Source organism: Ceratotherium simum, chromosome 24 (genome assembly GCF_057802395.1).
Source record: "Ceratotherium simum simum isolate JZ-2026a chromosome 24, ASM5780239v1, whole genome shotgun sequence".
Taxonomy (NCBI): domain Eukaryota; kingdom Metazoa; phylum Chordata; class Mammalia; order Perissodactyla; family Rhinocerotidae; genus Ceratotherium; species Ceratotherium simum.
Window position 1 is genome coordinate 46,580,675 of NC_141923.1, and position 17,723 is coordinate 46,598,397.

Below are 17,723 nucleotides of genomic sequence, written 5' to 3' on the forward strand. Positions count from 1 at the left end.
TAGAAAGCCTGAATAGTACTGTATCTGTTAAAGAAATTGAGATTGTAATTAAAAACCTTCAAATGAAGTGCCTGTTGCAACAACTTAAATGCTAAAGTAACATATTTTAACATTCACAAGTAAAATGTCAATGTACTGTGATAAATCGTATAGGGTTTATAGAACAGCAGTCTTCAAATATTTTGGTCTCAAGAGCTCATTATACTCTTAAACATTTTTGAGGATCCCAAAGAGCATTCTTTTATAGAGTTATATCTATTGTTATCATGTTAGAATTTAAAACTGAGAAATTTCAAAAATATTTATTCACTTTAAAATAACATTAATAAACTCATTATATATAAACATAAATAACATTTTTTATGAAAAACAAAAATAATTTAGTTAGTGGCATTATTTTACCTTTTCTGCAAATCTCTTTAATGTCTGCCATAGGAGAAAGCTAGATTCTCTCATCTGCTTCTGGATTCAGTCTACTGCTGTATATTATTTTTGCTGGAAGTATATGAAGAAAATTCAGCCTCACACAAATATGTAGTTTGAAAAGGGAGAAGTATTTTATTTTATTTTATTTTTATTTATTTATTTTTTTGGTGAGGGAGATCAGCCCTGAGCTAACATCCATGCTAATCCTCCTCTTTTTGCTGAGGAAGACCGGCTCTGAGCTAACATCTATTGCTAATCCTCCTCCTTTTTTTTCTTCTCCAAAGCCCCAGTAGATAGTTGTATGTCATAGCTGCACATCCTTCTAGTTGCTGTATGTGGGACGTGGCCTCAGCATGGCCAGAGAAGCGGTGCGTCAGTGCGTGCCCAGGATCTGAACCTGGGCCGCCAGTAGCGGAGCACGCGCACTTAACTGCTAAGCCACGGGGCCGGCCCGGGACAAGTATTTTAATAGCCTGTTCAAATAAGTGGATATTCTTCTTTGATACTGCACCAAAACTCAACAAATAGCTTCTTGAAGATTACTTGCAATGTGGAATCTGAAAACTTTTCAACTCTATTACATTAAAGTCCATTGGTCTAACTTGAACTTTGAATGGATTTTTTGCCATGTTTGATTTTGTAAAATATGCATTGGTAATTTGGAAAATACTGGTTCACTGAGGTTTGCAGATCTTCCTAACATTGATGTATTATCCAAAATTGTATTTGTTAGTATCATCACCAATTTCATCAGAAGTTTTTAGATATTAGGAAGCAGTCAAGCTCATGGTGGCAAATATAAGTTTTCTAATATTCTGATTTTCACTTGAAAGCTCAAGTTTTATCATTGGCAACAAATTCTGTCAGTTGTTTTTCTTAAATGACAGGCTCACTTCATTCATATTCAAGAAAATGTTTGCCACATACCCAAGTCTGCATAACCATAGTTTGTCTGGCATTCTTTCAAGTAAAAATGGTGTTCTGTGAAAAAATCCGTTAGTTCAGCTTACAACTCAATTGCACAAATGGTTTTTTTGAGACAACCATCCCACTTATTTATGCATGCTTCCCATTTTAGCATACAGAACATTTTTTTAAAAAATTTATGCAAGGATCGAGATTTAATAAAATTAATATTTTCAGTGCAATTCAATGGTGGCCAGCAATGTATTGACTACTAAAACAGATTGGTACCCCTGCCTTGATTCATGCTAATGCACCAACAGTTTTACTCTCCGTTGTTTCGGCATCATCACTGCAAATGTTAACACAGTGAAAGAGGCCAATAGCATGTTAGTATTATTAAATATGAGTGGAAAAGGTTATTAGATTTCATAATGCTTTTCTTTTTCCAGGTCATTGGTATTTACAATTCTCTAATTATAATCCTTTGTATTCTAGATGTTACAATCCTAAAAACTGGTTCTAGGCTTCTCAAAGAAGAGGAGGAAGATGATCAGGCAGGCGGCATTCACAATCTACCACTTGTAACATCTCAGAGGCCATTTTATGATGGACCTACGCCAACTCCCCGGCAAAAGCCTTTCCAGTCAGGTTCCACACCCTTGCACCTCACTCACAGATTCATGGTAAGCCTTGGGTCTATACTTAACTTTTAAATAGTTTTATCTCACTTTTTATCTCATTGTAGTTAATTTTGTTTGGTAAAAAATATTTTTAAAAACCTTAATTAACTGGCCTGTAGCACTTTGGCTAATTATAATTTTGTGGTTGATTTATTTTATGGTTAACCCACAGTCTTATTTCAACCTTATTATTATTATTTTTTGTGTGTGTGTGAGGAAAATCAGCCCTGAGCTAACATCTGTGCTAATCCTCCTCTTTTTGCTGAGGAAGACTGGCTCTGAGCTAACATCTATTGCCAATCCTCCTCCTTTTTTTTTTCCCCAAAGCCCCGGTAGATAATTGTATGTCATAGTTGCACATCCTTCTAGTTGCTGTATGTGGGACGCGGCCTCAGCATGGCCAGAGAAGCGGTGCGTCAGTGCGCACCTGGGATCCGAACCCGGGCTGCTGGTAGCGGAGGGCGAGCACTTAACCGCTAAGCCACGGGGCCGGCCCTCAACCTTATTATTGAAAATTGTGTTAAATAAAATTCTGCTTTGCAAAATGATATATAATAAACATAAGTAAATGTGACTGTATGTCTTTCAATTTTCTTGGCTATACTTCCAAACCTTATTTCTCGTATTATATTAGTTTTATATAGGAGATTATACTGATTCCAAAACATTAGTTAGAAGGTATTTTTTAGAACACAGCTCCTGGGGCCACCCCCGTGGCCTAGCGGTTAAGTGCATGCACTCCGCTGCTGGTGGCCCGGGTTCGGATCCCAGGCGTGCACCGACGCACCACTTGTCAGGCCATGCTGTGGCGGCGTCCCATATAAAGTGGTGGAAGATGAGCACAGATGTTAGCTCAGGGCCAGTCTTCCTCACAAAAGAAAAAAAAAATGAGCAAGGACAATTCACAAATGACTAATAAATGTGAAAAATATTTATTAAAAAAAAAAAAAGAACACAGCTCCTAATATAGTATATGAGAAGGTGATAGATGCTATGAAAAAAAAAAAACTATTTGCCCCTTTTCCCCACCCCACCTCACTGGAATGTTAGCTCCCCAAGGATAGAGATTTTTCTGTTTTGTTTACTGATAGCACTTAGAACAAGATATGGCACAGTTGGCATTAAATAGATATTTCCTGAATGGATGAATGACTATATTAGCTTTTTGTCTTAAGTTTGAGAGCTAAAAAAGTTTGATATTTCTGTTTGTTGGTTATTTGAGGTTTTCCACTGAGGACTTTGCCTGTTGTCCTTTTTGAAAGATATAGGCCTGGCATAAATTTGTATGTAAATATTAAAGGCAATGTTTTATTTTAATAAAACTTTGCAGACAGTAATCATCAAGTAATGTCTTAATTTTTTCTATTATTGTAAACTATTTTATTTATAGTTATATTTGTAGTAGAGAAAAGGCAATGCTAGGGCCTAGTGTGAGCCTATAGTGTACATCAGTCGAAGGTAAGTTCTCTAAAATGGTATCAATTTATTTTCCCTTAAAATGTATGTGTTTATTCCTATAATATAAACCAGTTAGGTGGAACAGAAAAATATGCTGTCATTTATATCCATTTGTTGTTGTTAGTGCCGTCGAGTCGATTCTGGACTCCTAGCAACCCTGTGGACAGCAGAGTGGAACCCTGCCTGGTCTTTTTGCGCCATCCTCTCACCTCCTGGCACTATATCAGACAATGCTCCACTGCTCTTCATAGGGTTAATTTTTTAGAAGTGCGTGGCCCGATCCTTCTTCCTAGACTGTCTTAGTCTGGAAGTCTGCTGAAACCTGTCCACCTTGGGTGACCCTGTTGGTATTTGAAATACTGGTGGTGTAGCTTTCAGTATCACAGCAACAGGCAGCTGCCACAGTATGACAGCCCTCAGACAGGTGGTGTGATTCCCTGATTAGGAAACAAACTTAGGCCTTAGTGGTGAGAGCAGTGAATCTTTTTTTTTTTATAATTTTATTTATTTATTTTTCCCCCAAAGCCCCAGTAGATAGTTGTATGTCATAGTTGCACATCCTTCTAGTTGCTGTATGTGGGACGTGGCCTCAGCATGGCCGGAGAAGCGGTGCGTCGGTGCGCGCCCGGGATCTGAACCCAGGCCGCCAGCAGCGGAGCGCGCACACTTAACCGCTAAGCCACGGGGCCGGCCCAGAGCAGTGAATCTTAATGACAAGACCCCTAGGGTGGGCTATTTACATCTCAATTTTTGAAATGTTTCCTTTGAGGAATTTAATGGTTTGGTTGTTCAAAGGCCAATTGTAAAGTATTTTTTAAATGACAGTAATGTGATTTTTAATTTTAAAAAATATTAAATGAAATATTTCATTTCCTAATATATATATATATATTATATAGATACCATCTTCTCATGAAGAAAAGAGTGATTGTAGCTCTGGTGTTACTACTGTTACCTGAAACTATTTAGAAGTAGAAGAGCCGTGGTTGCTCCTATAACTTAAACCTTGATACATACTGAGATATAATATTTGTCAATTGGTACTACTTTAGCTTACTGATTGTAGGTGCTTCATTTGTTCTCAGACTTGTGTTTAACCTTACATGTTTGCAGGTGTGGAACTCTATTGGAATTATTCGCTGCTATAATGATGAGCAAGACAATGCCATAGATGTGGAGTTCCATGATACTTCCATACACCATGCAACACACTTATCAAACACTTTGAATTATACAGTAGCAGATCTTTCCCATGAAGCTATTTTGTTGGCATGTGAAAGCACCGATGAACTAGCAAGGTAAATTCAAGATTATTAAGATGAATTTGTCACTATTGAACTGTTAGATATAATTGTTGAAATTCAATACAAAAAGTTAATAAAAATATTTTATCTTTTGTAGTGTGGAATTTCAGAAAGAAGAGCTTAGTGCAAATACCAGCCCACCTATAATACCTCAGAACTTATGTCCCCTCATTACATTCTCTAACTATATGTCAAAATGATGTGACATGATTTATAATGCAAGAGAAATGGGACTGTTTTTACGTTGTTATTGTTTTTTATTGGTGGTATAAGAGTAATACATATTAATTGTAAACAAACAAACTTAAGTACAGGATGTTTAAAAGGTAAAATTTCCCCCCAGAATTCTACTCTCAGATATAACTACTGTTAACAATTTGGTCTGTTTTCTTCTAGATTTCTTTTTGTATGAACCCCCCCTTTTTAAAATTTACTTATTGAGGTATAATTTATATACAATAAAATGCGCCCATTTTAAGTGTATAGTTTGATGAGTTTGACAAATGTATATATACTCAGGTAACCACTATCACAACCAAAATATTTTTTATCACTCAAAAACGTTCCCTCATATCCCTATGCCGTTAATCCAATCCCAGCCTTGGACAATTACTGATGTGGGTTTTTTTTGTCACTATACATTAGATTTGAAACTTCTCTTTAAAAAAAAAAGAGGAAAAACACACCAAAAAATGTTATCAGTACTATTCATTGGTTTGATTTTTTTCACTTAATATGTTTTGTACCTCTTAGATATTTTGATAGGTAGGTAGATAGACAGACAGACAGACGAATAATCATGATGGAAAAGCAGTGGATGCAGAATCCGTATTTTTTTTAAAGAAGAAAAAATACTTTACTCAGCTTTTTGTTATTCCAGCCAGATTGCCCTCTTCTAATCTCTTTTCTTCAGCTGATCATATTGCTTACACACTTGATTATAGAGTTTACTAACTCCCAGGTGATTTGAAATTCAAATCCTTCTGATTGGATATATTAGTTCCTTGCTCAAAGTGTGGTCCACAAACTAGGGGCATGGGTGACCTGGAGCTTGTCGAAAATGTAGAATCAGACCCCACCTCAGACCTTTTGAATCAGAATCTGCATTTTAACAAGATCCTCAGGTGATTGAGTATGTATTAAAGTCTAAGAAACACTGTATTAGGTCATTTTAACATTTTAATTGGTTTCCTAATTTACACATTGTAAAATGAACTCAATACTTCATAATTGAATTAAATCAGTTTGCTAAAATAAATCACTGTTGACACAGTGTCTCTAACTCATAATATCTTACATAATTAGAACATTTATTTCTGTGTATAATTTTTTTTTTGCCAGGGAAGATTTGCTCAGAGCTAGCATCTGTTGCCAATCTTCCTCTATTTTTGCTTGAGGGAGATTGTCTCTGAGCTAACATCTGTGCCAGTCTTCCTCTATTTTGTATGTGCGTCACTGCCACAGCACGGCTGACGAATGGTGTAGGTCCACATCCGGGATCCAAACCTGAGAACCTGTGCTGCTGAAGCAGAACACGTGAACTTAATGGCTAAGCCATGGGGCCAGCCCCTCCGTGTGTAATTTTGATCTCAAAATTGGTCTTGCTCTTTGTCTTCCTAGATATATTATTTCACAGCTTTATACAATGTTACCTTTTCATTTTAAAATTGAATTTAAAATTACTGTTCAGAAAGTCAGTTCTGTCTCTGATTCTGAATGCTATGGTATCTGCGTTTCGAAGCTTAAGTTTAATAATACTTACACTTGCGTATATGTTTGCAAAGAAAAAAGACTGGACACATAAATTGTAAGCAGCGGTTGGTAATCTCGCTGGTGGGATTGTGTGTGATTTTTTTTCTTTTTCTCTTTTTCTTCTTCCATACTAAATTTTTTTGGCAATGAGAGAACTGTTTCCTAACATTTTGATGCTTCCTTCCTTTTTAAAAATTTGGTTGTGGGGGCCAGCCCCGTGGCGTAGCGGTTAAGTACATGCACTCCACTGCTGGCCGCCTGGGTTTGGATCCTAGGAGCTACCGATGCACTGCTTGTCAGGCCATGCTGTGGCGGCGTCCCATATAAAGTAGAGGAAGATGGGCACGGATGTTAGCCGAGGGCCAGCCTTCCTCAGCAAAAAGAGGAGGATTGGCATGGATGTTAGCTCAGGGCTGATCTTCCTCACCAAAAAAAAAAAATTTTTTTTAAATTTGGTTGTGATGCTTACATGTATTTACAACCTAGGAACGTACTCTGCAGATTTGGCCTGCTTTTTTCATTTAATGTTGTGTTGTGAGCATTTCCCTGTCTCTTTAAATATTCTTCAATAACGTGACTGTTAGTGGTGTTAATATATTCATTTTAAGTATATTTTATAATTACTTTCTTAAAGCCATTTCTTGTACTATTTGTGTATAACAGAAAAATAAACTATTTGGTTTTGTTACTAGGTGTCATGATTAGTTACATATATAAAATATCACATACGAAAGTTTGATTGTTTCTGTCTTGTTTTGATTGTCAGCAAACTTCACTGCCTGCACTTCAGTTCTTGGGATTCAAGCAAGGAGTGGATCGTAGACATGCCCCAGAATGAGGATATTGAAGCCATATGTCTTGGTCAGGGATGGGCTGCTGCCGCCACTAGTGCCTTGCTCCTCCGATTGTTCACTATTGGAGGTGTTCAGAAAGAGGTTTTCAGTCTTCCTGGGCCTGTGGTGTCAATGGCAGGACATGGAGAACAGCTTTTCATTGTTTATCATAGAGGTAGGTTTTTTCTTGTCTTGTATAATTTTACCATGACCTGAAGTAAAATGGAAATTATGTGAGCTTTTTTTCCTCCCTCTTTTTTTGTCTTGGATTATATACCTCCTTTTGCAGTTATCATAGCATTTGAATCAGTGTAATCTTTGAATATACAGAATTTTGTTGTATTTACTAGTAGCGATGAAAATTAAAACATTTTGTTTATAGAAGAACTGTGTTAGAGAAAGAATTTCAAGGTAGAGTTTGGTTAATTACTTCCATGTCTGTATCTTATAAGAATTTTCAGGGTTTAAATGCCTCAAAAAATAAACTAACTCCTGGTGTGAAGGACCAAAATAGCTTTGAATATGACTTTTTGAAAAGTTGCTGCCTTCTTTTCGTCACCTCATATTCTCTCTTCAGTCTCCACCACTATGCTCAGACTAGTTTTGTCAAGGTTACAATGATCTCTTTATGCTTATTTTTTTATGATTCCACTGGAAATACTTTCTTCTGTTGGCTTCTGTGACATCACGTTCCTGATTTTTTCCTCTCTGATAACTGCCTCAGCTCTTTTGCTGGCTCCTCCTCCTCTGCCAGCCTCTTAGCTGAAGTCTTCCAGGACTTAGTCACAGCCCCTCTTCTCTACTGCTCTCTCTAGGTCAGGAACTTTCAGTCTTTTGACTGGTTAGCCGTAGTAAGAAGTTCATTCTACATTGCTATCCTGTACATCTCAGCAAATGTAACTGAAACGAAGTCTCATGAACAATATTTCCTCTTTGCTTTCGTTTTTCTTTAAATGCTGGTTGCAAATCTAAATTGATTTCTTGACTCATAGGTCAAAACATGCAGCTTGAGAAACTATCCTGGGAAATCTTATCAAGGCCCATGGCTTTAAATACATCTATGTGTCCATGACTTCTAAATTAATATCACCAGCCCTGCTCTCTTCTTGTGTCTCCAGACTTACATATCCAGTTGTCCACTTGAAATCTCTATGTAGAGTTTTGATACACATCTCAAACTTAACTTGGTCACAATAAAACTTTTGACTTTTTTTTTCCCTCCAAACTTGCTTCTTAGTTTCCCCGTATCAGTAAATGGCATACTATCAATCCAGCTGCTCAAGTCAGGAATGTAAGAGTTATCCTTGATTCTTCTCTTTCTCTTACCTCCCACATCAACTCTGTCAGTAAGGTCATGTCATCATGTCAGTTCTATAGAATAACACATTCCAAATCTGGCTGTTCATCTCCTCCACTAAAAGCCCAGTTCAACCCAGATGTTATCTCTTGGGCTACTGCAGTATCCTCCTAACTAGTCTTTCGACTTCAATTCTTACCTTCCACAACCCATTCTCCACATAGCAGCCTGGGTGATCTTTTAAAAACATAAATCAGATCACATTCCTCTTCTGCTCAAATTCCTCTGATGACTTCCCATTGCTTTTAGATTAAAAATCAAACTCCTTATCACAGCTGGCAGGGTCCTACATGATCTGACATTGGCCTGCCTCTTCAACCTCATCTCTTGCCACTTTTTCTCTTGTTACTCATTCTGGCCATACTGGCTTCTTTGTGTTCTTCAAACTCAGCAAGCTTGTTCCCACCTTAGGCTCTTTTCATTAGTTGTTCCCTCCCTCTGCTGTAGTGCTCCTTCCCCTAACATTTGGATGATTGCCTCCAACTTGCAATTCATGTCTCAGCTTAAATTTCACTTTCTCAAAGAGGCCACCTCTGACTATCCAATCTCAAGTAACCACTCAGTCTAGCGCTCTGTATCACATTATTTTAACTCTGCTAACACTTAGCATTTTTTGTTCTTTTTCTTTCTTCTTTTTTGTTTTTTTTATTAATTTGTTTGTCTTCTCCTACCTACATATGAATTTCAAGAGAACAATGACTTTGTCTTGTTTACCATTGTAGTCCCAGTGCCTGGCACATAGTTAGCTCTCTATAAATATTTCTTAAGTGAACGAATTAGGACTTATAACCACTTTCTATAAATAGTCCATGTAACATAGTATTCTGCTTCTAATACCTGAATGGTGCCTCAGTTGAGTGAGTTATCCATAAAAAGTAGTGCTTGTTAATCTAAGAATTAATCACAAAATCAATTCAATTCACAGGAAATAATTTAGACTGCATTATAGCTAAATAATCTTTGATACCTGATTTATATTTACATTTTCTCACTAGGTACAGGATTTGATGGGGATCAGTGCCTTGGAGTTCAACTGCTAGAGCTGGGGAAAGAGAAAAAACAAATTTTGTATGGTGATTCTCTTCCTCTTACAAGGAAGTCCTACCTTGTATGGGTTGGATTTTCAGCTGAAGGCAAGATAAATTCATTTATTTATATTAAAGACATTTTTTAAGAAGAAAATGGGGGCCGGCCTGGTGGCACAAGCGGTTAAGTGTGGGTGCTACGCTGTGGTGGCCTGGGGTTCGCCGGTTCGGATCCTGGGTGTGCACCCACAGCCATGCTGTGGCGGCATCCCATATAAAGTGGAGGAAGATGGGCATGGATGTTAGCCCAGGGCCAGTCTTCCTCAGCAAAAAAAAAAAAAAGAGGAGGATTGGCCGATGTTAGCATAGGGCTGATCTCCTCCCAAAAAAAAAAAAAGAAGAAGAAGAAAATGGTTTCACTGTTTTATCCTGATAATTTCTTTGAAGATAAGTTATCTATATAATATGTTTAAATTTTTTTATTTTATTATGTTGGCAAAACTGGAAATTGGAATTATTAGGCAAGGTAGCCATTGTTTTATGTACTAGATCTTTTTTTGTTCATGGGAATTCTCATTAGAAAACTTACAAAGAAGGAAATATATTTTTCTGAAAGTTTTATAGATAGTAAGGAGGAGATACAAATGGTACAATTGTGGCTTTTGTAGTAGATTCTACATAAAAATCAGGAATTTTCTATTGCTACACTATCTACTACAGTAGCCACTAGCCACATGTGGCTGTTGAGCACGTGAAATGTGGCTAATCTGAATTGAGATGTGCTTTAAGTATAAAATACTCTCCAGATTTTGAAGACTTAGTATGAAAAAAAGAATGAAAAAAAATCTCATTAAGGGGCCGGGCTGGTGGCATAGCGGTTAAGTTCACGTGCTCCACTTTGGCGGCCCAGGGTTTGCTGGTTCAGATCCTGGGCGCAGACCTATATACCACTCATCAAGCCATCCTGTGGTGGCGTATATAAAGTAGAGGAAGATTGGCGACAGATGTTAGCTCAGGGGCAATCTCCCTCACCAAAAAAAAAAAAAAAAAATCTCATTAATAATTCTTTTCATTGATTACCTGTTAAAATGGTTATTTTTTGGATGTATTAGATTTAATGAAATATATTATTAGAATTAACTTCACTTTATTCCCCCTTTTCTCATGTAGCATTAGGAAATTAAAAATTACATTTGTGGCTTACATGACATTTCTGTTGGACAGTCCTGTTGTAGATTGATTTAATAGTGGCTTCTGAAAGATGATTTGAAGGATACAGAGGAGTATCTTATTTTAAGGCACCTGTTAACCCTGTCTGCTGGCTTAAATATTTCTGTTATTGGAGATTTGTGCCCTTCAATTACATCGTTGGAAACTCCAGTTTGTCTTTAAAACATCAGCCATTTCTGGGTGTGTTTTCCATTGGGGTATTATTAGTCATTAAAGCTTTAATAATGTGACCATTGATAACTTCCATTTGTATAGCTTTATTTTTGCCAATTACCAATCAGATTTAGACTCTGAGGAAACTGCTGTTTGCAGAGTGAGAGGGCTGTGAAGTCACAGATAAGAAAAGGGGTAATTAGGGAATTTGCTGTATGCTTCCCAAGATGGGAGCAGAGTAGGTGGGAACTAGGGATGCTTACTTGTTTCCTAGGTAAGAATTGCTTACCTGGGAGTTGGGGAGCAGCACAGTGACAAGGCAAAGAAAGAGGGAGGAAGAGGAGTACTGAAGACAGAATTCTCTGCGTCATCACCTTGCATCAGGTTCTGGGCGTTTTTCCAAATCTCTCTTAACCAGGGAGGCTTCGGATTCAAATTTAATTTTTTTACTGAAATTGGCTTCTAAAAATATTGCTATATTGCAGCAGGTGGCATAGTTTTTACTGAAACTATCAGTTTTTTTCTCTTATTTTGGTAAATTTCAGACATATCATATGCAATTTTTTCCCCTTTCTACAGTTAGGTCTTAACTGTATGTAGTTAGTGATTTTTTGTGGGAAATAATCTTGAATTATTTGCCCTTTTGTTTTGGTTTTTGCTTTTGAGTTGGAAGTTGAATCATTGGTATGTATTTTTAAAATAGGATTTAACAAATATGTAACTGTGTTTCCAAGTGACTTGTTTTTTTCTTGCTGTATAGGTACCCCCTGTTATGTGGATTCAGAAGGCATCGTTCGAATGCTTAACAGAGGGCTTGGTAATACATGGACTCCAGTATGTAACACTAGAGAACATTGCAAAGGAAAATCTGATCACTACTGGGTGGTTGGTATCCATGAAAATCCCCAGCAACTGAGGTGGGCTATTAGAAAATGCTTAAAGTGTATTTTTTATCTTTCACCTTAGTTCATTTACTTGCTTTCCATATTCACTAAATTAGGATTAGTTTATATTCACTTGAAAGTTTTCAACCAATTTCTTGACTTGGAACTTATTGAACAAAACAGAAATTGTTAGTGTGACTGTAGCATCATTTCAGCCAGACAGGGAGGAGAGTTCTGGTTAAACATGGCATTTCATCTTTTATTACAGCCTTTTATTTTTAACTATGAATAGAATTGAATGTATGTAATTCCGCTGCTTTTTGAGATTTTTAGCTTAATGATTGTAGTCGGGGAGAGGGCTAGTAGAAATTTAGTAGTTGACTGCAAGTGTAGAATTCTCAGTTCATATAGTCTCTGTTCGGTATTGTGTTGAAGATTTTCCTCTTTTTTTGACACCTGATATCTTCTCGATCTAAAAGATTGTCAGTGACGTTATGTAGGTACTTAGTGAACAAAGAGGTCTCTGCTTTCATAGAGCTTACAGTCTGGGGAGACAGATAACAGAAACAAGTAAATATTAATTACTACTTGGGATAAATGCCAGTAATTAATCTGAGCAGGCCCATGATGAAGAATCACAGAAGGGCACGTTCTAGGTGGAGTGATCACAAAAAACTCCTATGGAGGTAGCATTTAAAATGAGACCTGAGGGCCAAAGAGTCTGCTATGGAAGAATGAAGTGAAAAGCAATCCATGCAGAGTAAACAGTGAAGGGGAGGAAGACTATCCTCTACCCTCTCTGGGTCCTTTCTGGCTGGGCTACAAATTAAATTAACATGAGACCAAATAGCAGGAGAAAATCAAACAAAGCTTTATAACATGTATACATGGGAGAGACCTGGGGAAACTGAGTATCTCAACAAAATGGTGGAGGTTCCCTCTTCTTAAATAGATTTAGGTAAAGACAAAGGAGGATGTTGGGGGTAGGGGGAGTCAGTTATGGGAGATTGCCAGAAAAGCACAGTAAGGTTATTATGCAGTCTCACCTTCTGCATCTTCCCGGTACAGAGAGGGAGATATCTTTACAAATGGAGATTTCCCCTACAAATGTAAGTGTCTCTTACAAGGGATAACTGCAACTTCTACTTGGAATGGGCTTGGCAAGGACCCTCCCAGTCTATCCATGCCCAGAGTTAAATTCTTTTAGGCAGTTAGTGGTTGGGGGAGGTCAAAGTTCCCTTCAGAAAAAATAATCAAGGTAAAGAGTCATATTTTGAGGTGGCCAATTCTGATCTCCCACAACAGGATGTACAAAGGCCCTGAGGTCAGAAAGCACTTGGTATATTTGAGCAATTGAAAGGATCTAAATATGGCTAGAGTATAAGGAACAAGGGATGGTGGGGGGCATAAGTCCAAGATGATATCAGAAAGTTAAGCACAGGCTGCATTATAAGATAGAGGATAGAGAGCCTGGATTTTATTCGAAGTGCATCAGGAAGCCATTCAAGGGTTTTATCGAGGGGCTGGCCCCGTGACTTGGCGGTTAAGTGCGTGCGGTCCACTACTGGTGGCCCGGGTTCGGATCCCAGGGACACACCGACGCACTGCTTGTCTGGCCGTGCTGAGGTGGCATCCCACATACAGCAACTAGAAGGATGTGCAACTATGACATACAACTATCTACTGGGGCTTTGGGGAGAAAAAGGGAAAACAAAGGAGGAGGATTGGCAACAGATGTTAACACAGGGCCAGTCTTCCTCAGCAAAAAGAGGAGGATTGGCATGGATGTTACCTCAGGGCTGATCTTCCTCACAAAAAAAAGGGGGGGTGGTATTTATCCAGGGGAATGATGTAATCTGATTTATGCTATAAAAAGAGATATATGTATAGTAAATGGATTGGCAGGGGTAAGACTGAAAGTAGGGAGACCAGTTTTCATCCAGGGGATTTATCCCCTCTTCAAGGGATGTTTGGAAATGTGGGGTATTGTTTTTAGCTGTCACGGTGATTAGGGATTACTCTGGCATTTAGAGAGCTAGGCCTGGGTTGTTAAACATTTTGCAGTGTGCAGGATGGTCCCTCCCCAAATGCTATCAGTGCCTCCATTGAGAAACACTGAGGAAGATTTTGCAGTCATCTAGCTGAGCTATAACTATGGCTGGAGCTATTGTGCGGGTGGAAATGAAGAGAAGCAGATTCAAGATAGAAACAGTAGGATTTGTTGTTAGATCAGGGATTGAGAGTGAGAGAGAAGAATCAATAATGACACCCATGTTTCTAGTTAAAGCAACTAGATGGATAGTCAAACCATTTATAGAGATAAGGGAGATGAAAATGAATTCTCTCTTGGGTGTGCTAAAGTTTGAAATGCCTGCAAAATATCCAAATAGAGCTATCAAGAAGGTATTGGAATATAAAATTTGAATTTAGAGGAAGAATTTTGGCTAGAGATATAAATTTTGGAATCACCAGAATATAGATGGTATTTAAAGTCCTAGTAATAAATGAGATGACTTAGAAGAAAAAAGGTCTCAGAACGTAAACCTAAGAAATTCCAACATTTAGAGGTCATGTCTTGGAGTAGGAGCTTTTGAATGAGACAAAAAGAGGATTAGCTAAGCAAGTAAGAGAAAATCACCTGAAGAGCGTCATATCACAGAAGCTAGAACTGAAGACTGTTTCAAGAAAGAGGCAGTAGTCAGAAAGGGAAATAAAAACTGCTCTCAAATGTATGAAAAGATGATTGATATCACTCAAAATAAGGTAAATACAAATCAAAACTAAAAAGAAAATTCTCTTTTTACCTATCAAATGGGAAAAATCTGAAAATTTGATAACACTCTTAGTTGGTGAGGCTGTGGGGAAATAATCACATTCATACATTGCTGATGAGAGTATAAATTGGTTACAGTCTCTATGGAAGGCAATTTTTCAAAAACTACCAGAGTTAAAAATGCGTATGCCCTTTGATCCAATAATTTTACTTTTATTTTTTATTATTTTTATTTTATTTTATTTTTTAAATTAATTATTTTTTTTGTGTATGAGGAAGATCAGCCCTGAGCTAACGTCTCACAATCCTCCTCTTTTTGCTGAGGAAGACTGGCCCTGGGCTAACATGCATGCCCATCTTCCTCCACTTTATATGGGATGCAGCCACAGCATGGCTTGACAAGTGGTGCGTCGGTGCACGCCGGGGATCCAAACTGGCAAGCCCTGGGCCACCGCAGCAGACCACGTGCACTTAACCGCTTGCGCCACCGGGCTGGCCCGATAATTCTACTTTTAAGCTTTGTCCTACTGATATACTAGTACTTGCTATTTAAAGTATGATCCGTGGACCAGCAGCATCAGCATCACCAGGGAGTTTATTAGAAATGCTGAATCTCAGATCAGACCTACTGAATCAGAACCTGCACTTTAACAAGATCTTCAGGTGATTCATATGCATATTAAAGTTTAGGAAGCACTGCTGCTAGCAAATATGGGAAATGATACATGTAAAAGATATCCTGCATTGTAGGATTGTTAATATTAGAAAAAGATTGGAAACTTAAATTTCCATTAGTAGAAGAATAGAGAAATAAATTCTGTACATCTATACACTAGAATACTGTGTAATTCTTTTAAAAGGGTGAAGCAAATCATATATATGATAAGGGACATGTATCCAGAATATATAAAGAAACTCTTACAACTCAAGAAAAGACAACTCAATTAAAAAACAGGCAAAGGATTTGAATAGACATTTCTCCAGAGAAGATATATGCATGGCCAATAAGCATATGAAAAGAGGGCCGGCCCCGTGGCTTAGCGGTTAAGTGCGTGCGCTCCGCTGCCGGCGGCCCGGGTTCGGATCCCGGGTGCGCACCGAGGCACCACTCCTCCAGCCATACTGAGGCCGCGTCCCACATACAGCAACTAGAAGGATGTGCAGCTATGACAGACAACTATGTACTGGGGCTTTGGGGGAAAAATAAATAAATAAAATCTTTAAAAAAAAAAAAAAAAAGCATATGAAAAGATATTCAGCATTATTAGTCATTAGAGAAATGCAAATCAAAACCAAAGAGATACTGCTTCACACACACTAGGATAGCTATAATCCAAAAACAGACAATAACAAGTGTTGGTGAGGATGCAGAGAAATTAGAACCTTTAGACTTCACTGCATGGAAATGTAAAATGGTATAGTTTAGCACTTCCTCAAAAGGTTAAACATAGAGTTACTGTATGACCCAGCTATTCCACTCCTAGGTATATAACCAAGAGAATTGAAAACATCCATACAAAAACTTGTACTTGACTGTTCATAGTAGATTTATTCCTAATAGCTAAAAAGTGGAAACAATGCAAATGTCCATTAACTGATGAATGGATAAAAGTAAAATGTGGTATATCCATACAGTGGAATATTATTGGGTTATAAAAAGGAATGAAATACTGATACATGCTACAACATGGATGAACCTTGAAAACATGCTAAATGAAGGAAGCCAGACACAAATGGCTATGTATTATATGATTTCCTTTATATGAAATGTACAGAATAGGCAAATCTATAGAGACAGAAACTAGATTAGTGGTTGCCAGGGGCTTGCAGGGGAGAGGGCTATGGAGAATAGGGAGTGACTAGTAGTGGGTGTGAGGTTTCTCTTTGGGGTGATGAAAATGTTTTGTTTTTTGTTTGTTTTGCTGAGGAAGAGTCACCCTGAGCTAACATCTGTTGCCAATCTTCCTCTTTTTGTATGTGAGCCCCCACCACAGCATGGCCACTGACAGATGAGTGGTGTAGGTCGGTGCCCAGGAACTGAACCCCAGGCAGCTGAAGCAGAGCGCGCTGAACTTAATCACTAGGCCACAGGGACTGGCCCCGAAAATGTTTCGGATTTAGATAGTGGTGATACAATCACATCTTTGACTATACTAAAAATTGCATTGTATACTCTGGTGTGATATGGCCGTGGTACATTCTAGGTGAACTTTGGTATATGAATTATATCATTTTTTTTTTTTTTGATGTTTTACTAGTTTTTAACATTGTGAAATTTTGGGTTGTACATTTTTGTTTGTCCATCACCATATATATGACTCCCTTCACCCCTTGTGCCCACCCCCCACCCCCACTGCCCCTGGTAACCACAATACAGTTTTCTCTGTCCATGTGTTGGTTTATATTCCACATATGAGTGAAATCATACAGTGTTTGTCTTTCTCTTTCTGGCTTATTTCACGTAACATAATACGCTCCAGGCCCATCCATGTTGTTGCAAATGGGATGATTTTGTCTTTTTTTATGGCTGAGTAGTATTCCATTGTATATATATACCACATTTTCTTAATCCAATCGTCAGTCGAGGGACACTTAGGTTGCTTCCACTTCTTGGCTATGGTGAATAGTGCTGCAATGAACATAGGGGTGCATAAGCCTCTTTGGATTGTTGATTTCAGGTTCATTGGATACATTCCCCGTAGTGGGATGGCTGGGTCATAGGGCATCTCTATTTTTAATTCTTTGAGGAATCTCCATACTGTTTTCCACAGAGGCTGCACCAGTTTGCATTCCCAGCAGCTGTGTATGAGGGTTCCTGTTTCTCCACATCCTCTCCAACATTTGTTGCTTTTTGTCTTGGTGATTATAGCCATTCTAACGGGCGTGAGGTGATATCTTAGTGTTGTTTTGATTTGCATTTCCCTGATGATTAGTGATGTTGA

General features: G+C 38.0%; 1 protein-coding gene across 1 annotated transcript in view; it reads left to right on the plus strand.

The window, feature by feature from the left end:
* The window catches only part of WDHD1 (WD repeat and HMG-box DNA binding protein 1), a 64,392-nt gene that overhangs the window by 22,688 nt on the left and 23,981 nt on the right, over positions 1 to 17,723 (plus strand). Inside the window, exons 11-15 of the mRNA XM_004426175.3 lie at positions 1,828 to 2,015; positions 4,584 to 4,768; positions 7,293 to 7,534; positions 9,712 to 9,849; positions 11,885 to 12,041. Coding sequence (XP_004426232.1) covers positions 1,828 to 2,015; positions 4,584 to 4,768; positions 7,293 to 7,534; positions 9,712 to 9,849; positions 11,885 to 12,041 — 910 coding nt within the window. The remainder of the gene's footprint in view (positions 1 to 1,827; positions 2,016 to 4,583; positions 4,769 to 7,292; positions 7,535 to 9,711; positions 9,850 to 11,884; positions 12,042 to 17,723) is intronic.